Source organism: Ursus maritimus, unplaced genomic scaffold (genome assembly GCF_017311325.1).
Source record: "Ursus maritimus isolate PB19 unplaced genomic scaffold, ASM1731132v1 scaffold_13, whole genome shotgun sequence".
Lineage (NCBI taxonomy): Eukaryota > Metazoa > Chordata > Mammalia > Carnivora > Ursidae > Ursus > Ursus maritimus.
In genome coordinates, this window is record NW_024423675.1 from 53,503,815 (window position 1) to 53,524,756 (window position 20,942).

General features: G+C 45.3%; 1 protein-coding gene across 4 annotated transcripts in view; it reads left to right on the top strand.

Annotated features, from left to right (window-relative positions):
* The first annotated feature begins 5,346 nt into the window (after nt 1-5,346).
* UST (uronyl 2-sulfotransferase) overlaps nt 5,347-20,942 on the top strand; it is a 303,870-nt gene continuing 288,274 nt past the window's right edge. For 2 of the 4 annotated variants that reach the window (XM_040627939.1, XM_040627940.1), the window contains exon 1: nt 5,347-5,794. In XM_040627939.1, coding sequence (XP_040483873.1) covers nt 5,548-5,794 — 247 coding nt within the window. In that variant the 5' untranslated portion in view covers nt 5,347-5,547. The remainder of the gene's footprint in view (nt 5,795-20,942) is intronic. The other 2 variants (XM_040627941.1, XM_040627938.1) reach the window with 2 other exon arrangements.

Sequence of the window (20,942 nt, forward strand, 5' to 3'; positions counted from 1 at the left end):
AGCCACAATGACCAAGGATCCACAAGCCTGGAAACCCGTGAAATTTTAATCTTATTAAAACCTCGTTTGCTCATTGACTGCACAATTCCAAGGCAAAGAAACATATCAGGCTGGCTTATGATTTACCGTCATTGCAATATGAGCATTCCAACACAAAAACTTTCCTGGAAACAGTCCTACTTTTAGCAGGGCAGTGAAAAAAGAGGATACAAACATAGCACAGTGTCTTCTAGAGCCAAAGCTCAGAGTTTGGCTTTCCAGGAGAGTCAGTGCCTCAATCCCTGAAATGAGCCACACTTTTGAATATAAGCAGTACTTCTTCCAAGGTGAATGGTAACACCAGGCAAAACTCATGGGTACATATTCCTTTTATGATTCAGTGAGGCATTCATAATCACAGGGAATGGCTGAATTGCTAGTTAGACTATTGGTCATGGAAGTGATGAGGATTTCTTTCTCCCTCCCTCCCTCCCTTCCTTTTAATAAATATATTTCTAACCTCAAACAATTCCTTTGATGGTTATTTGAATGTTCTAGCACAATGCAGACCTGCTGTCCATTCCCCCTACCTCTCATCCCCAAATGGCGAGCCATAGAATAATGAGATTTGACTCACTGAACTTCATTCAATTCCTTCATATTGGAAACTAACCTTTCTTTCAATAAATATTTATTGAGTGACCACCAACTGTTAGCACTAGCCTAGGTGCTAGGGAAAGAGCAGTTAATGAGACAAAATCATGATGTTTGTTTTCCAGGGAAGGGAGAAACACACCGAATGAAAAATACCAACATTTCAGATTACGGTAAATTCTATGGAGAAAACGAAAGGAGGTGAAGGGAAAGAGGAATGTAGGTGTGTGTGCGCATTATGTATGGACCAGTTAGGGAAGACTGCTTTTGATTAGGTAGTGCTGGACAGAGACTGGAAGGAAGGCAAAAAGCGAGCCATGTGCTGGTCTGAGAAAAGAACTTTCTAGGCAGAGGGGACCACAAATGCAAGGCCCCGATAGAGGAGCAAGTTTCCTTTGGTGAACAATGATGGGGCAGGATGCCTAGGGAAAAGTGATAGGAGATGAGGTCACAGAGACAATGGGGCCAGAATGCGAAGGGCCACGTAGGGCACTGAAATGACTTGGGCTTTTCGTCTGAGTGTTGTGGGAGCCATGGGCAAGTTTAGAGCAGAGGAGTAACATTCTGGCTGCTGTGAGGAGGGCGAATAGAAAGCTGGCAACAGGAAGCAGGAATGGCAGGAACTGCTGATGGCCATTTAATTGCCACCTGTCCTTTCCTATTTTAGTACTAGAACCCTGATATTTTTGGTGGCAGCTATGTGCCCAGCTGAAATCTCTGTTTCTTGGATCTCCTTAGAACTGGACCATAGTCCTGTGACTGTGTTCTGGACAAAGACCTGTAAGAAGATGATTGGTAGCATTTTTGGAACAGTGTTTAAAAACAGCCTACTCCGTTGGGAGGAGGTCTTTTTTCTTCTTTTGTTTCCTCCTGTTGCCAGCCAGGAACATAAACATAAAGGCTGGAGCTCCAGTGGCCATCTTGAATCATCAGGTGACCTTTAAAACAGGGATGGTGGTACAGAAAGCTCTCGTAGCTCCCCGATGAGCGCATGGAGATGCCTCACCAATTCCGCACTGCCTATTTCTGGACTCGTTTCACAGGAGAGAGAAAGGCACTCCCATTTTGTTCAAGCCATTGTTATTTGGGATTTCTTTTTAGTTACACGCGGCTGAACCTAAACATAACTGATATCGGAGCCCATGGCAGTCCTCCCGCTGAGAGAGCTGGTGGACCAGAGTGGTAGCACAGGAAGTCAGATTCTCCTTCTGTTTTTGAAGGTAGAGCCTTCGGGATTTACAGATGGGTGAGACACAGGAGTGAGGGGAGGAGAAAAAGTAAGGAAGATTTTGCGTCCACTGTCTTGATAGTGCCATTAATTACAGAGATGCAGAAGGCTAGAAAGACAGCATGTGTGGGTGTGGGGCTGGGCTGGGGCGGAATCAAGAGTCTAGGGCAGTGGCAGGTTGGTCTCGCTAGAAGCAGGGAGGGACACAGTGAAACAGGAGGGCAGGCAGAGAGCGTGGGGCATACACTGGTGGAAAAATGAAGGCGCTCCTGTCCAATGCTTCCATTTCCTCAATAAAGTATGAGGCCAGGTCATCAGCTGAGACTGAAGAGATGGAGGTAGAAGATGGAGATGGGAGGAGAGAGACAGAAGGGTGAAGTAGTCATTTTAGAGTGTGGGATTGCTAGGCAGCAACGGTGAGCTTCACTGGACATTTGGGCTAATTTAAAGCGAAGCAGTTAGCAACACTGCGTGTGTTTCTGCAGTCCAGTCCGGCGGCACCGTTGGGTTGCACAGGGTTTTGCCAGGAAAGTACGGGCCATATAAAACGAAAGGAGCTAGGGAATGAATGAAGGGGTGTCTGCAAGATGGGGATCATAAGGAAGGATCAGAATCAAAACTGGAGAAGGAAGCAAGTGAACACACAAGAGGAATGATGGATTCAAAAGTTGAGGGTTCTTGAAAAGCCTGAAAAATGGCCAGAGTCTGGGCACTCAAGGAGCTAAGCAGAAGGACAGGAGCTGATAGTCAGAGGGGGCTATTGTCGAAAATGAGTGGCTCAGATGAGAGAGGAAAAGTCACGGAAGAGAAAAGGGATGGAGAAGTCCAAGATACTGGACGGAAGTCAAGGTGTTTAACAAACTATATTAAATATAAGACTAATAATAAAAAATGTCCACAAATTCCTATAATTAGTTGATTTATTGACTGGTTTGAATAAAGATACCATTCATCAGTGTAAGTACTTTAGATTAAAAGTTTTTTTGTTTGTTTGTTTTATTTTTTTGACGGGACTTTTAATGGACTTTGAAGAGCAAAGTTTTACCCCCAAATCTAAGTTTTTGTTAGGTGAAAATACAAGGCATTTCTTTCTGTGTGAAACTTCTTTGTATCTTGATTTCTTTCCCTTCCTGAGTTTTTAAAGGTGATTAGTCCATTAACACAGTCTTTTAAAAACTGACCTGTTTTTTTCTTTCTAAAATTCTTCATGTCACAGTGTGTTTCTTCTAAGCTGGACCTTTTCCCCTTGTCCTTGCCTCATAAATTTTCACAATTGAGAAAAAAAACCACTCATTCCCATGTTTACTTACTTTTACAGCTGTTTATTTCCTTTCTTCCTGCTTCATCTCCCTGTTATAACCTCACTCATGCTCAGATTCCTTTGTTGAGGGGAAAGAACTGGAAGTTTTCCCAAATTGTTCTGGGAGAGAAGTCTCTAGACCCTGGATAGGCCTTGCGAGCACACACATCTAATGAAAAACATATCACAGGGCCGGGCCGCAGGTATAGGTCCAATTTGTCAAAGGTGGGCTCTGAAACATTATCAACATTGCTTTGCTCTTCCATCCCTCAGTCCCTCTTCATTAACTCAAAAATTATTAATTGAGAGCCTATTCTGGGCTACTCAGTGTGGTGATTAAAGTAATTCGCATTAATGGGCAATGACAGATTGGCTTAATTCTCTCAGGGGCATTCACATTTCTCAAATGTGCATATTAATCCAAATAAATCTCGGATTCGTGGAATAAATGTTAAACAAACCATTAACAGTCTATTCAGGATTTTTGGTGACAGAACAAAGGGACTTCCCTTCCCTTGGGGCCCCAAAGCAGCCTTCTGATCCCTGAGAAAGTGGGCTAGGCCACAGAACTGGGAGGTGGAATTTGTGTGTGTGTGTGTAGAACACTGCCCACCTCATCTATGACTTTCTCCAGCTTATGATCTATGTGTCTTCTTCACTCACTTAAGATCAGGAGCGACAGGTCCATATGGATTATGGTTAAATCATATTACTCTTAAATTATAAGCTCTTGCTCTCAGGATCCTATTCCCCAATTTTCCACGGAAAAGTTTTCAGATACCCACCTTTCAGAAGGTTTTCAGGAAAACAGTCTTAGCATCATTGAGGTCCCTGGCTGCTGATTCTTCCTTGCAACTGGTTTGTATGCCACTGGCATGTTACAGTGAGAGGGGAACCAGGGATGAGAGGTGTCAAAACCCCAAGGTGTCTGTTTCTCCAGGTGGCCTGGGCTCAGTGAGCTATATCTCTTCCTCCAATCACTGTGCAAATTATGGGAAAGGGCCCTGGCTGGGAGATGGTGCAGTGCAGTGGTTAGGATAGTGGGCTTGAGGGTCAGATAGGAGTGTGGCAGCCAACCCGACTCCTAGGAGCTCTGTGTCCTTGGGCAAGTTGGTGCAACTTCTATATATAGCAACAAATGATTCTTACTGTTAAGTGTGGCTGATGAGAACAGCCCTTTTGTGCATCGCCCTCCCCCGTCGCCAGATTGGTGTTGGATTTGGTCTTTCTACCTTGGGTTTTTTTTTTTTAGGTCCAGAAGCTTCCCATGGAAGGAGGGGAGGCAGCGCTGAAATGGGTATGTAAGGGCTCTTCTCCTTCATCTCTGTTAGGGGAAGACCTCCTTGAGTCCGCTCTGTACCCCCGCCCCGTGCTTCTCTGGTCGCTACGTGGAGGAGCAGCTCTGTGGAGGAGTAGCTGTCGAGCCAGGGCGAGCAAGAAGAGAGCGTCCTCTTCCCTTTCTCTTCCAGGAGTCAGAGCGATGAGCCTGGCCACATGGGGTATGTTTAATTATAATTCACACCACTTGCTCTTTGACCATCTTAGTAAAGTCTTGAACATATACCCAAATATCTTTTACCGGCATTTTGTAAGCAGCTCAGGATACAGAAGGAGAATCAAGTTTCTGAAGTGAAAAAAATATATGTATAGTAAAAGAAGCCGTGCTTCTTCCTGCCGGGGACTGTTTACTAGAGGGAAATCAGCGGGGCCCCCAAGAGGTCGCTGGTGGCGCAGAAACTGAGGCCAGAATGTAGAGAAAGGGGGAGGGAGAAAAACACCCAGAAACTTTCTTCCTAGTTGCGAATAATCGCTGCCCCCGTTCGCCCCCCGGTCAGAGGCAGTAACGTGACACCCGGGAGAAACCCGGAGACCCGGGCGCCGAGAGGGAGGGAAGAGGGAGGAGAGAGGGCTGCGGAGAGCCGGAGAGGGAAAGGGGAGGAGAAGAAGGAAAACCCCTGTCAAGGAGGTGGAGCGAGGGGATGGTGTCCGCCTCCCGTTCCTCCCTGCCGTCTTTTAGAGGAGTCTGAACCGGGACAAAACACGCCGAGACCGACAGACACAAAGCCGGGGGTACACGCTGGCGCTGGAGGCGAGCCCCGGCGGCCGCGAGCGAGCCCGAGGCGCGGCGGGGCGCGGGGCGCGGGGGCGCTAGCGGGCGCGGGCCGAGCCGGGGCCGGGCACCTCGGCTGCTCGGGCCGCGGCGGCGGGGACCATGCCGAGGAAAGTCTCCTGAGCCCGGCAACTTCGGCCCCTCCCCGCCCCCACCCGGGCTGCCCTCCGCGCGGCCCTGCCCATGTGCAGCCGGCCGGCCGGGCTCTCCTCCTCGCAGGCGGATGGGTGACCTTTTCCTGGCACGGGCAGGCTGTGCGAGGCGGCGGAGCAGGCGATGAAGAAGAAGCAGCAGCATCCCGGCGGCGGCGCGGATCCCTGGCCCCATGGGGCCCCTCTGGGGGGCGCCCCTCCCGGCCTGGGCAGCTGGAAGCGCCGGGTCTCCCTGCTGCCTTTCCTGCGCTTCTCCCTCCGGGACTACGGCTTCTGCATGGCCACCCTGCTGGTCTTCTGCCTGGGCTCCCTCTTCTATCAGCTCAGCGGGGGACCCCCTCGCTTCCTGCTCGACCTGCGGCAGTATTTGGGTAAGGAAGGGGGGCGGGCGAGGGCGGCGCGGGCCGCGCGAACTTGTGCGGGGGGAGAGGGGCGCGCCGGGGACTTCTGGCGCTGCGACCGCCCGCCGGCGCCCCGAGGCTCCCTAGGTGGGACGCCCGGGTGCCGGCTTCCTTCCGCGCGTCCGTCCGTCTGCCCCGAGGCGGAGGCGCTGCCGGGCTGGCGTGCGGGGCAGGTACCCCGGGCGGGGCACCGCATACCTTCCCCGCCTCTGCCTCCCCGTCCGGGGCGGAGTGCAGGAGTGTGTGTTTGTGGGTGTGTACGAGTGTGTGTTTTCTGGCCCGGAGGTGTGGGGAGCGACGAGGGGAAGGGACACCCCCCACCCCCCGTGGTGTTATCAGTGACCGTACTCCTCTGTCTCGTGAGCACTCCGGGTCATGCGGGGGGTGGAGTTCGCTCCTCGCTCCGCTCGGTTCAGCACGTTCTGCCCCGCGAGTCCCCCTCCGCAGCTGGTGCTCGCCGGCTCAGTGGCCCAGGGGCAGTTTTCGGGCCCCGTGCTGACCCTGGGCTGGCTTGTCCTTCGGCCACAGCGAGAGGGACGCGGGGAGCGGCTGCCCCCGGGGGTCTGGGGCTGTCCGAGGGCGCGGGTCAGCCTGGCTGGCAGTGTCGCCTGCTTTGACCGGAAGATCCTCTGCGCTGCGTGTGTCTCAAGTCAGAACTTTTTGGAGGGGGGGGGGCGCTTGCTCTTGGTTTGTTAGAAGCGAGGACTCCTATTTTTTCAGCAGAGGTGAGGAAGGGGTTGCACGGAGAGAAGAGCGGCTGCAGGGAGAGGGCGTGACCCGCAGCTCGGTGCGGGCGCCGGGAGGGCGGTGCCAGAGCCGGGCGAGCGCACGCCCAGGTCCCCCGGCCCCTGCTGGCGCGCGCCCGGGCTAAGGGAGGCTGCAAATCTCCCACACGTCGTGGCCAGAAGAGGTTCTGCGGGGGCGGAGGGGAGAGGCTGGGGAGGCGCCAGCTTCTTGCAAAGGTCCAAGGTGATGAACCGGAGCCACCGGGCAAACATCCGGCATCTGCCTGACGCGAGTGGGTGCGCAAAGGGAAGCCTCCGAAGCGCTGGACCGTATCGGGCCAAAAGACTCCAGCAGGCTGGAAGCTGCCGCACTTCACCTCAAAAGTCCCCCAGTCGCAGAAGCCACAGGTCTAGATAGCAGGCCGTTTTCGAAGGAAAAAAAAAAAAAAAAAAACCACCCCAGGAAAGTGACAAATGTGTCGGAGCGTTTTGAAATATAAACGCAGATGAAATAATGCTCTTTCCATGTAGAGAAGCTCAGATTTTAAAAGGTGTGGTTCCATTAAAGTAGAAACTTTGGTGAACTGTGGTTTTGTAAGATGCTTTAGGGAAAATTAAAAGAAAATATTGTCCAAGCAGATTTCCAAAGTTCAATCCTTCGCATCTGGTTTCTTAGAGGATTTGGGATTATATGCACTTTTATTAGGGAGTCAAATCTCTTCTCTCCCTGAGTTCTGTATATTGGAGTCTCCATAGCTTCATAGATTCTGAGACACCTGCTAGTGCTACAAAGCTAACTTCCCCCCCCTTTTCTTTCTTTCTTTCTTTCTTTCTTTCTTTCTTTCTTTCTTTCTTTCTTTCTTTCTTTTTTTAATAGTTAACAACATCTCATTGTTAATTGGCATTAGGAAGTGTTTTTGAAGCCCAGGGGTCTATAAAATCTGATAAGGAATTCTTTGTTGAAATTCCTCTTAAGCAAAATGTGGAGGCCAACGGGGCAGGGAAAACATAGTGAGTGGGGAATGAAGATATCTGTGTTTAGTGCCCTCAAGAGCACTTGGCTTTAGGCAGGGCACTCAAACTTCCTGGGCCTCAGCGTTTTCATTAGTAAAGTTAGGGGCTGGACTAGGTTATGTCTCAGACCTCCATCCAGCTCTTGAAATGTTGTGTTTCTGATCCTTTCTTGGGGGTGGGGGGACTGAGAGGAGGAAAGAACAAAGGCCATACTGGGGGTAAAATCAAGAAACTGTGCTATCTAACATGTTAACCTTTTGAAAATTGAGCCAAAAGGGTGTTATTCCCAGAATTGAATACTTTCATCCTATATTTCAAAAAACAAGCCCTGATAAATTTGGGGGCTCAGTTGGTGGAAGTGTGAATTCACTCAGGGAACTGGGAAGAAATGATGGGTCGAACATTGCTCCTGTTACTAACTCATCATTAAGTTTCTGACTGACATGATGGGTGAAAAAAAATGACATCACTGTGAACTGAAAATAGGATACCTTGACCAAATTTGTTCCCTGTTGTTTTGTTACATAAATATAATGATTTTTGGGAAAAGTGCGCTTGTGGTCTTTAAGAGGGTCTAAAATATACCCTTAATAATATAAGGCCAAGTTATCTGCAGAATACTTACCCCTTGTTTCCTTCATTCTATTATTTTAGTGTCTGTCAAAACAAAATTTGTGGTTAGTAAACATATCCTCTCAATTTCCTAAGTTAGCCAATTTTGGAGACAAGTATTTTTTCTTAAATATAAGTTCATGTAAAGTCAAAATTTTCCAAATAAAAATAATATTTATAGCAAAAAAGTTTCTTGACAGGAACTTATTTTAATATACTTATATAATATTATACATCTATACATAGTAGCTACTTGATATTTATGGCAGTAATAACTGAACCTATTGTATCAAATAGGTCTTATGATATTTAACATATTGAATATTCTCACAGTAAAGCCAGGAGATAGGACCATTCATGACGAAAGCTAACATTCATTGTGTATGTTCTGGTAAATGCACACGCAGAATGAAATTGTATCCACATAGCAATATTACAGGGAGCTTCGATCGTTGTTCCCATATTTGATGTGGGAGAAATGAGAACACAGAGATTCACTGACTTGCTGAAGGACCCACAGCAAGGAAGGCAGGACTTGAACCCAAATCTGTCTGATTTAAGCACCTATTGCATAACTCTAAGAGCAGCCAAGATGCAAGAGGAATCTAAAGAGCTGACTGGCTAAAAATAATCATATGTATTTGCATAATTTTGCTTTCTTTGATCCTTTAATTCTGAGTATCTTAAGGGGCCAGCAGAGAAGGGAAATAAGTCAAGCAGCTGGTCTGTTCTTAACTCCACCTTCCTGTATTAATCTCCCGTACCAGCGAGCTCAGCGCTCCCAGTGCCACACACCTGGAGGTGATGTCAATTAGAATCTTAAACTCTTGATCCTCTGTCTTCCTTTAGCAATTTGTTCTTTGTTCAGGCTGGTAGTTTTCAGTGTGTGGTCCCTAGACCTGCATCAGCATCACCTGGAAACTTGTTACAGATGCAGATTCTCAGGGCTCATTCCAGACCAACTGAATGAAAGAGTCTGGGCCCAGGACCCAGCAATCTGTATTTTAGCAAGTCTTTCAGGTGACTCTGATGCAGACTGAAGTTCGAAAACCATCATTCCAGGGTAAAACTTTACTTTCAGGAAGCCTCCTATATAGTTGAGTGAAAGAAAGGAGATGAGAGAGGAGATTCAGAAAGTATTTTAAAGGTGATGTACATGGTTTCATCTTTTACAGTTCAACTTTTAAAAATGCATCTGCTTTGCTGCTCAAGCCCTATTGTTTCAAGGGAAGGACCCGCCAACAGCTGCAGCTCCAGCTGGCTTTAGACTTTCTGAGGTTAGGAGATGCGTGGAATGGGGTGGAGCTGGCAACCGGAAGGAATAGTGAGGAAAGGAAGGGAAAGGAGGCAATAATGATGCTTTCTCTTCCCACAGAAGTTGGGTCAAACAGTTCTTTTCTAGTTTGTTTGGGGATGAGCAAAGTCTGTTCTCCTTAAAGGTACTTTTTGCAGCAACAGATATGAAGAAAGCAAAATAAATTGAGAGCAGGGTGGATTATGCAGGAATAACTGTGGTCTTGATTTGTTCCTCCTTGAAACGGGTCGAGGGAGAACAGGAGCATACAGTGGGGTAAAGTGCATGCGTTTGGCAAGTGGCTATCCTTAAGCTTGGGGACCATTGTTTTTCCAATTCAGTGAAATTCTTTGCTTTTTTGAAGTGGCATCCAGACTTTGATTTGCTATGGAAAACAAATAAAAATCAAGTAAAATCTCCCCCAGAAATTAGGTTATGATACAGCCTCTGCCAGTAGTCTCATTACTTATGAGCTGTGGAAATATCAGAAACTTGGAATAATATTCATTACCCTGATGTAAACTGAATAAAGCCAGATGGCTTACTACAGATCTTATACAACTGGCAAGCTCTAATGATTTATCATCAAGCCTTGGATATGTGATTTAGCCTTTATGGGAACTAAATTTGCCAGGTCGATCTCAAATTGACATGCTTTCCTTTCCATTTTTTAAATTATACTACTTTAAATGAGGATACAATACTTCTATTTCAGTTTTCAGAATTGCCCATCTTTATATATATTATATATGAGCATGGCAATTCCGAGTCAAAAAATGAGGGAGAAAGAGATGGAAATTTATCGAATTTGAAATTTTCCAGGTTTAAATGAATTTAAAGGAAAATGTGAAACTAGAGATCCAGATCTGTTACAAAATCATTTCTTTAAACCTCAAAAGTCAAATTTAATTTTTCTTCTGCACATCAGGCATGGTTTAAATATAGTGCTCCAGACAGCAATCTAGGAAATGAATGCATTAAATATGATGTGATCAATAGAAATCGTTGACATAAAAAGAAAATGGCATTCTTGTTCATAGCTGCAAATGTGTCTTATAGGGTTGGCTGGGGACACAGTAGCTCTGTATTAGAGGAAGGACAGAAAATGGAATTCAGCTATGGCAGCCTGTTCTGTAAACACATGGCATGAATGGTGAAAAGCATTCTGCTTTGTAAACTATTTTTGATGTAGACTAGTCTCGGTATGAATTGTTTAAAAGTATGTATAAATATGTATTATCTGGATACTGTCTTTCCTCAAATTCCCTGTCATCAATCCAGGTTTAAAACACTAGTTGGCTTTGTATTTGAGAAACCAGAAGGAAAGTGGTCAAGCTTGTTGGGTTCCAGAAGAAATAGTATCTTTTGCTTCCCCTGAGGGAAGCACAGGGGCAGACACTCTAGCTTCCCTGCAGCTGTCCTAACGGGGAGCAGTGATGGACAATGGAAAGGCGTCTTATTTAACAGAGCGTAGCTGCTTGAATTGTGAGAAGTTATCACTTGCTCTTTCTGCTTTCGTTTTTGTTTTGAAAGATGTTAAGACTTGACCACAAATAAATGTTGTCTTACCTGTATTGATTTTTGTTACAGAAATTCAGCTTTAAGCAGTGATCGCCGTAAACCCTTTCATTTATTAGAAATGGAGACAAAAACATGAATATTCCACCAAAAAACTTTTCAAAATGTTGCAGCTGTGGGGTAAGAAAATTCCAAATGAAGCCCATTTTGGTATTGCTTTTAATTTTTAAAAGCTTTATTGAGATATGGTTTAGAAACCGTACAAGTTGCACATTTCAAGTTTTTAATAGTTTAATAGTTTTCAGTAGTTTTTAGTGTATTCGTAGACACATGCAACCATTGCTATAGTTGATGTTAGAGCATTTTCATCAGCACAAAGAGAAACCGCATACCCTTTGGCTGTCACCTCCCTAGTTCTCCATCTCCCCAGCCCTAAGTCAACTCTAATCTACATTTTGTCTCTGTAGCTTTGTCTATTCTGAATGTCTCCTAGAAATGAAGCCATACAATACGTGGCCTTATGTGACTGGCTTCTATCACTTGGCATATTGTTGTCATGGTTCATTCATTTTATAGCATGTATACCCGCTTCATTCTTTTTAATGACTGAATAATATTCCACAGGATAGACCACATTGTGTTTATCCATTCATGTATTGATGGACATTTGGGTTGTTTCTATCGTTTGGCTATCGTGCATAGTGCTTCCATGAACTTTTGCAGGCAACTTTTTGTTTGAAGACCTATTTTCTGTTCCTTGGGGTATATACTTGGAAGCGGATTGCTAGGTCCTATGGTAATTCTATGTTTAATTTATTGAGGAACTGCCAAGCTGTTTTTCACAGGGGCTACACCATTGTATGCCCCACCAGCAATGTATGAGAGTTTCAGTTTCTCTACATCCTCATCAGCACTCGTTATTTTTCATTATTTTGATTATCGCCATCCTAATGATTGTGAAATGGTGTTTTATTGTGATTTTGTTTTGCATTTCCCTAATGATGAGTGATGTTGAGCATCTTTTCATGTGCTTATTGGTCATTCGTGTGTCTTCTTTGGAAAAATGTGTATTCACATCCTTTGCCCGTTTTTTTTTTTTAAGATTTGTTTATTTATTTTAGAGAGAGAGTGCATGGGGGAGGGGCCGAGGGAGAGGGAGAGGGAAGCTCAGGCAGACTCTGCCCTGAGACCCTGAGGTCACGACCTGAGCCAAAGCCAAGAGTCAGATGCTCAACTGACTTACCACTCAGGCGCCCCCCCTTCACCCATTTTTGAATTGGGTTGTGTTTTTGTTTTTGAGTTTGAAGGGTTCTTTATATATTCTGGATACTAGACCCTTATCAGATATATAATTTTGCTATTTATTTTGAAGTTGCAAAAGATGGTACTGGCTGAAACACAATACTGTTACGTGTTGTTCTCTATTGTAGGTGTGTACCTTCTCAAGGGGCAAATTGGTTTCATACTTTAGTCACTTCCAAAGTGCTAAGTACAGTGTCTGGGTTTATAGTACATTCTAAATAAATTCCTAACAACCTGAAACAAGGCTCTCTTCAAAACAATCTTGGGGATCTTGTTTGCAGTATGGATTGCTTTGAATAGGAAACATTTTGGTTGTCTGCATTTAGTTCTCATGTGTGAAACTTCATGGATAGCTAGCAGTAACCCATTTTATAGATGTCAGAATGATTACTGTGACTTATATGTGAAATATGAGTGTAGCTAGTTTTGAACAGCAGATTATAGTACAATGGATGTATTTTGTCCTGTATTTGGTCACTAGAATGGAGCTGATGAGCTCAGCGGGGGAAAACCTTTGGTTACACCATGTTCCTTATACAAGGTAATACAAGGCTACCAAGAAGATCTTGAGCCTTCTCATAAAATTAGAATTCATATGCAATTCATTTTTTATTCACCTTGTACTACAGCATACAGAACAAATATATAGGAATGGGATTATGTATATATATTTCTCTTTAGTAAATTAACATGAATTTTAGAAAGAAATATTACTTGTTTTTCTAACAGTGTTAGATATTTTTAGTGTGTTTTAAAAATATGTGTTATCAAAATGAGAAGCTTTAACATAGGTACGTTCAATTCCATGCTGCTCGGTAGCAGCTCAATTTGAATAATTTGTAACACTCTCCTATTGAAAATGACCTGGGAGCCAGACAGCTGTTGAGTGTTGAGGGTATGCTACACCTCTTGGTCTGACTCAGGGTTTCTATCAGTTGTCTGTCATTTCCCAAAGATAGCCCCTGGCTCATTTTTCTTGTCTCGTTATGTGACTGTGCTTCTGCGATTGCCTCTCTACCTATGGTTTAGGAAGCTCACATTCCAACGATGATCTCTGAACTCCTGTACTTAGTTCATGATCACTTCTGAAGTTGTGATAGTCTACCCTGTATTGTGACAGTTTGTGGGCCAGCTCCTTGAAAGGAAGAAGCTTCTCCAATACTGTCCATCTCTACTCTGACACCTCTCCTGGGTGCTCTGTACCGATAATTCTCAGGAATTATCTGTCGATGCAATGTATTTGCTGAGCAGACTGTTCTTCGCGAAGGTTCCACATCCTGCTTCATTTGGTCTCTATTTTAAGTAGAAGACGTGGGGAGGAGTGCCAGGAAAGACTTCAGCTCAGGTGATGTCTACGGCCTCTCTCTTCCTGTCTCTTCTCTCCCTGACTGTTTGAAGCATATGTTCCAAGGAAAGATATGAAAGCCACTACGACATATAATTCTGTAAAGATTTCTCTGCGCATGGGGATAACTGTCCACCTCTGACCTGTGGAGATTTGGAATTACCTTTATAGAGCCCCCCCCCCCCGTAATTAAGAATACTGAGATCAATCTAGAGCTTTGGCCGCATATGACTAGAATGCAGACTTCTTGTTTCTTGTCATTTTTCCAAACCCCGATCAGCTGTTTTGGGAGTTCGCAGATCATTTATTTCTCTCTCTAAGCCAGTGTCTTCCTTTCCTAGCAATTTGTGTTAAATTAGCTAGTCCATTTCTGGCCTGAGTTTTTGTCTTTAAAGAGATTAGACCAAAAGATGGCATGGTTTTTGAAGTAGTGAGCAAATGGGTTTAAACCTAGAAGGGCAAAATGAGAAACTATAGAAGTAGGGCTCGGTGCACAAACCCATTGGCCCTTGTTTGATGAAAGGTACTAAAATCACCGTAAGCCACGCCTTGATTAAGCAATTCGCAGTTCGCTCACTGCTGAGTGGTTGAAGTAATTATTTACATTGAACTGTACTGCACTTCCGGAAACGCCGTTGATTTTTTTTTTTTTTCTAGCTCAGTGAGTATGACTGTCACCATCTTAATGAAAATAAAAATGGAAGTATTCTGAAACACATAAATTCTTTTGTTCAGTCATTCAGCAAATATTCATGGAAGGCCTGTAGACCAGAAGCATCAGACGTTAGAAAGAACAGAGGCTTTAGGGCAGAGATGTTGATGGGAATCACTGTGCTACCACTTAATCAGCTGGGGGAACTCGGGCAATTTTCTCAACTTCTCTGAACCTCCGGTGTTTTGATCTGTATGATGGGCTTGATAAGTCCTGTTTTATAGGATGCTATCTACCCCAGGGCCCGGCATTCAGATTCAACAAATGTCCATTTCTTCACTTTGTCCTTTGCTTCTCTCAGGCTCCCTTTTCTTCTGGCACAAATACATCCGTGCACGGGGCACACACACATGCAAACAGACATCCTCATGGAATGTGCAGACTCACTCCTGGCTTGCCTTCCAACCGAAAGCACCAATCTAACCAAGAACTATGAATGTACTAAATTAGTGTTCTTGTGGGTTATCTCGTTACCCTCACCCTCATATTGGTGAGGGCTCTTCGACAGCTGACAAGTTCCAGTCATATGCCCCGTTAATTATCTGCACACCAATCTTCCAGCTTCTTCTCTCCATTGCTTCCTGAAAACAGTCTTGAAAGAACACGTTCTACGCACAACCTGCTTTGCTCTGTTTTGAATTTATCCACACCTTCCTCCCCCCACCCCCATATTTGTAAAATAAAAGTAGTTGTGCAGAGAGAGTATGGTGAAGCTGACACTCTGGGATGGCCTGCTGTTCAAGGGCAGGGCTAGGGGTCTGTCACTCATGCCCTTTCAAGCAGTCAGGATGCTAGGCAGACAAGGTGACAGCTGTGAGAACTTCTCACACTTAAGATGGAACTACCAGGCCCCGTAGGAAGGCCACTTGCTTTTCTCTGATTCCTGCTTCCCTTCTATTGGAGGTCAGGGCCAGAGTAACGGACCCAAGTCACGGATCCTGTCTTCGCCTGGAGGCTGGTGAACTTGCATATTCCGCTTCTTCCTGTCGCCTTGACCTGCCCGGCCTTCCATGGGTGCTGGCACCTGTGAGAGCCCCAGGCCGTTCCTATCTGCGGTATCTGGTCACTCGTGTCCTGGAGAAGTTGAAAGCAAAGGCAATTTTACATTATTTAATAGAAAGTTAAATTTTGTTTAGAAAAGCCATGACCTTGCAATTCCGGCGGAGAGCTTCCTGCTTTGACACGAGGGCTGTTTGACGTGAATGCCTTCCCGCTGGAGAAGCAGAAGAAAACCGTGCGGGTTGCTGTGAGGAGTACAGGACCTGGTTCCGGAAGGGTTCCCAGCTAGTCAGTGGTCAGTGCTCTTAAGTCACATGAGCCTCTTAGGCTTAGGATTCTTTACCTCTAAAATGAAGACCTTTGATTAGGTCCATGATTCTCCGTTGTTTTTCACGACCCCGAGATCATGACCTAAGCCGGAATCAAGAGTCTGACACTTAACCAACTGAGCCACCCAGGTGCCCCAAGTCCTGCCTACTCTTAAAATCGTATGTTGAAAGAGATAAGAAGCCATTTAAGTGTAACAACTAAAACTGTAAGGCTCTTTGGCACCGAAAGTTTATTTAAAAGTCTGCAGGAGTCAAGTGACTCAGGCAAATAGAAAACGTGAAAACTTTTTAGGCCATTATTTTCAAAGTCTTAATCATAGTTTTTTTTGTTTGTTGTTTTGTTGCTTTGTCTTCATTAAAATTGGCACCCCTCCCTCCACATCACCAATTTGCCACAGCCTTTCTGGACAATAATGGGAGAATCTTGTTCCAGAAATTGTGGGAAACAGGATGTCCCTAGGAAGGCAGAGAGAGAGGGAAAGCAGAGGAAGACATATCTTTCCAGAATCTAGTGTCTAACAATGTGATAGGAAGAAAGAAGGAAAACAAGTAGGAATAAGAAAGCTCCGTTGTTCAAAGAAGGTTCTCACACGCTCTTGCCAGCTGTCTGCTACTGGCCATCCCGTTCCATCGTGGACAGCTCCAGTGGCTGAGAGAGTTCTTTACAGGGTGGTGAGCTACTTCCGTCTGCTTCTGCTAGTTCTTCTGGAAGCTGCACAGAACAGTCTATTGGACTGTATCATCTTTCAGAGGATTGAAGATATGAAGATGACTGTCATGCCCCCCGCCCACATAAATATTGCTCAGAAAAACAGACGTAAATCCCAGTAGTTCCTCATCTGAAGTCACCTTCAGACGTAGAGCAAACAGCAAAGGGAAAAAACGGCCATAACAGTAGAACCTTCTGAACAATGGCACCCCATAAGCAAGGCAAAAGACCCAGACTGGGGACAGATGTTTCTCTAGGAAATGGGATTAATATGCAGCTATTTAAATGTTCAATAAATCAATAAACAAGAGAAATAATTCATGAGATAAATGAGCAAAGAATATTAGCAGGCAATTCATAGAAGAGGAAACATACCTGGCCAGTACGCCTATGAGAAGACCAAATGGCTTTCATTCTCTCAAGTACCTGAACCACTTGCCTCTGTCTCTGGGGCCCTTCACTGGCCTTCCAGTTCCCTCTGCTCACGAGCCTACTTTGCAGAGAGAAGTCACTCTCAGAAGTGTGTCTCTTCTCACCCACCTTCTTCTGAGAATGACCGCCACATCCATCACTGTTGTGTCATCATGACAGGGGAGTGGAGCCTGGGGCAGCTCTCGGGAGCCCTGACTCAAGCCCTAAACACAGAAGGCTTGCCGAGCGTTTGGTGCCACATTTGTGTTGGGTGGTCTGCTCCCTGAGACACCCCTCTGCACACTCAGAACCACAGCCAGTGAACCACACACAGTTAACACCCAACAGCGCCCTGCTCGGCCTCCCTCCCTCACGGGCGCTTTGCTGAGTCTGTAAGAAGCAGGGCAGAAGGAACTGACGTCGCCCGCTCAGAATGCAGCATCTTGCCTGGGAGTATTTTCTCAATATCTGGGAAAACAAGTGAAACTGACTCATCTGGTTGGAGTTCTACAGAAATATGATTGCAGATTTCTTGCGATTTCATTCTGCTTTCGTGTCAGAATTCATCCAACGATGTGCCAGAAAATGTGTGTAAAATCACGTACGGATTTAGACACTTGAAGAGGAAGTTATTTTTACCAGGCCGGGGAAGGAAACAGAAAGTGACAGTTGGCAGGGAAGTCAGGGCAGGGCTGAGTAAGGAGGTGAGGTGTCTGCACAGCTGGGGTGTGGGCACGCTTGCATCTCCCGTCTTGCCAGACTGGCCTGGGGGCTGCGGTGCGGTCATCTCTTAGCAGGTCGAGTGAGGAGTTCCTGTGCCGAAGACCTACCCAGAGAAGAGTGTTGACATAACCTCGGAGGACGATGCCAGTTGAAGCAGTCGTGAGGTTCACATTGGTTACTCCTGAGACGCGCTGTGTGCTCTCCGGGGCAGTTTCACGGGAGTCCCTCTCACGAGCTGCACAGGACACCGAGGTGAAAATGGAGCGAAGGATTCTGGAAAGCGATGCAAATATAAAAACCAAATGGTGCAGCGTCTTTATTTTGCCTTAGCAGATGACAGGAGCGAGGCTGTATTATTTTCTTTGCTTGGGCTTTTCCCAATTCCAAAGGCTGCTCTTGTTTGCTTGCCCAGCAGAGATCCAAGGCCTTACAGAGTCTAAAGTATTTGTGGTTATGTTCTTCTAGTCATGCTGTGAGATGAAGAGGTTTCCAGAAATTAAAGGGCGGGAGAAGGAAGGATTTGTTAGGATCTATAACCTTTTTTTATTGCCCTTTTCCCTTGGGCAAAGGATATCTAAAGTTACCATTTAGTGATGACATTTGAGTCTCATAAGCTTGTAGTTTGATGATGAACTTTTCAAATGCATTTGGAAAATACTTTATTCAAGCATTCTTGCGCCTTGCTGTCCTGTTCCTTATGGCTGGGGAGAGGTGCGTAAGTTCTCTGTGCCCGTGTTGTGAAATGTTCACGGTCACAGTGGTGCCACTCTGTTTCTGACCTGAACTCTGGCATAGAGAGTGTGTGTAGGTGTGTTGGTAAGTGTGCTCCCTAGCTTGGAGGGATGACCTACTAGAACATACCTGGGTTACCAGGAGGGCTTCTATTTTTGTGTTTCATTTCTTTTATGGCATCATGCATTGCTGTTTGAAAACATAGCCCCCGTCATCCAGGTTTTTTTCCTGGCCACCTTGTTGGAATGATAGGTGACCTTTTGTTCATTTCAGAGTAAGTCTTGCCCACAAGGCTTTTTTTTTTTTTTTAATATTTTATTTATTTGAGAGAGAGCGTGAGAGAGTGCACAAGTGGCGGGGAGGAGAGGGGTAGAAGCAGAAGGAGAAGCAGACGCCCCGCTGAGCAGGGAGCCCGACTCGGGGCTCCATCCCAGGACCCCGGGATCACGACCTGAGCCGAAGGCAGATGCTTCACCCACTGAGCCACCCAGGTCCCCTGCCCACAAGGCTTATACTTCATGGAAGTTTGATATCGTTGAGCCTTAAGGGATCAGAGAGCCTGTGTTTTCCGATAGCTTTCCCATGCCTACCCTCCTTCACATTCGGCGTGGCAGTTGCCCTCTCTTCCTTCCATCTTGTTCCTTCCACAGATATTCATCAACTCTGGTGAAGTGCTGGGTGCTGGAGGTAGCCTGAGCTAATAACACGGCACTCAGGGGGCTGCCTTCTACTTGGAAGGGCGGAGAAGGACTGAGGCCGCACATAGAGAGGGGTGAACAGGGGCCTGTGGGAAACTACCGGAGGAGAGTAGAAGCAGTATTTGTGCCTGGCTGTGGTGAGGCCGATGATCTCTTTGGTTAAGGCCCTGTTTATGCCAGTCTCAAGCTCTTAAGTCTGGATGCACGATAGAATTACCTGGAGAGCTTTGGAAAATGCTGATGTTCATTCATTTGGTCAGGGTGGGGCCTGCGCACCTGTATTTGTTAGAAGCTCCCGGGTAGTTCTAATATGCAAGCAACGTAGAGAATCACTGTAGCGGGTACAGGGCACAGTAGTTCGGCGTGTGCATTAAGTCCTCTTACAGTGCTATTGAGGGATGCTTCACTTAATCTAAAATCGTTTATTTGGTTGTGACGTAACCCTTTAGCTTTTGGCTTCTCCACACCAGCTCTTCTCAAACTCGAATGGCCTTCAGATCACCTGGGAGTTGGGTAAACTGTAGATTCTGGTTCAGTAGATCGCGGGTGGGGCCTGGGATTCTGCATTTCCAAGAAGCTCCCAGATGTCTTCAGCATGCTCCCTCTATCTTGTTGAAAGATCATACTTTAAGTAGCAAGGGTCTCCACTGCAGCTTTTCTAGGACATAATTAATATTTGTAAACAGACCCTTGAGTCAAGGTACAGCCCAGCCCACTAAAGATCTGTGCATTTAAACATTTTATAAAATTCTTCTTTTTTTAAAGATTTTATTTTTAAGTAATCTCTACACCCAACGTGGGGCTCGAACTAACAGCCCAAAGATCACGAGTAGTGTGTCCCACCGACTGAGCCAGGCACCCCTATAAGCTTCTTTTTAATTGAATTTTCATTCACCAATTTGATTGTTCAAATTTAAGAACACTAGATTTTTCTTAAGTGAGAATCACACACCTGCATGATTCAAATTTAAAATGCCTATTTTTTTTTCTTTTAATCTTTGTAATCCACAGTATTGAAATGTAGGCTGTTTGGAGGTTTGTGAATGTACATATTTTGACCTAACGTCAAGTTCGTTAATAAGCATTGAAAATAAAACAACTGGTTTGGGTATGAAATTTCTTCATAGTTGTTGCAGATTCCTGCCCCGTTTTAAATTTTGTTGTTGAGGCATAGTATCAGAATTCATTGCCAAGTATACCTCTTATCCAAATACTCCCGGTGACAGATTTTTTTTTTTTTAAGGCCAGAGCAAATAATTGGATGCAAATAGAGCAAATAATTAGAATGACTTGGTGTCATGCTTTCACAACACAATTTTAAGAAATAGTTAAAACCATTAATGCATGCTCATTGGAGGAAACTGGAAAACAGAAAGACACAAAGAAGAAAGGAGGAAGCATGTTAATTGCTTTACTCACAACTGCTTTGGTTTGGTTACACGTTCCTCCCCCGTGCAGTATCACAAAGGCTCTTCCACGCCTTCACACATTTTTCTACGAGGTTGGTTTTCATGGTGGCAGAGTATCTTGTGAATGTTCCGTGATTCCTTTAGTAGGGTCTTTTTCATATTTAGCCTCTTTCCAGTTTTTTGAGATTCTAGATACAGCTGTGATGAATATTGTTCAGCTTTCGCACCCTTGTCTACTTCCCTGGGATAAATCCCTAGACTTGGCACTGCTGGATCAGAGTGTGAGCCCGTGTTAGAATCACTCTTTGTACAAACTGCCGTAGCTTGTGGTGTAGTTCACCAGCAGCCTGTAACCTGTTTTGCTCATTCCCTGACAAGTACTGGATCTGATGTCATAAAACTCTCACCCATTCCATTGGTGAAAAGTGCTATTCTCTGGCTATAATTCCCATCTGCATGCATATTAGTGACATTGAATAATTTGACTGTGTTTATAAGGTGCATTACTTCTTTGGGGAATGTGATTTACCCTTCTCCATTTTTTCCCTCTAGATGTGAATGTTCTCCTTTTCTTATCAACTGTAAG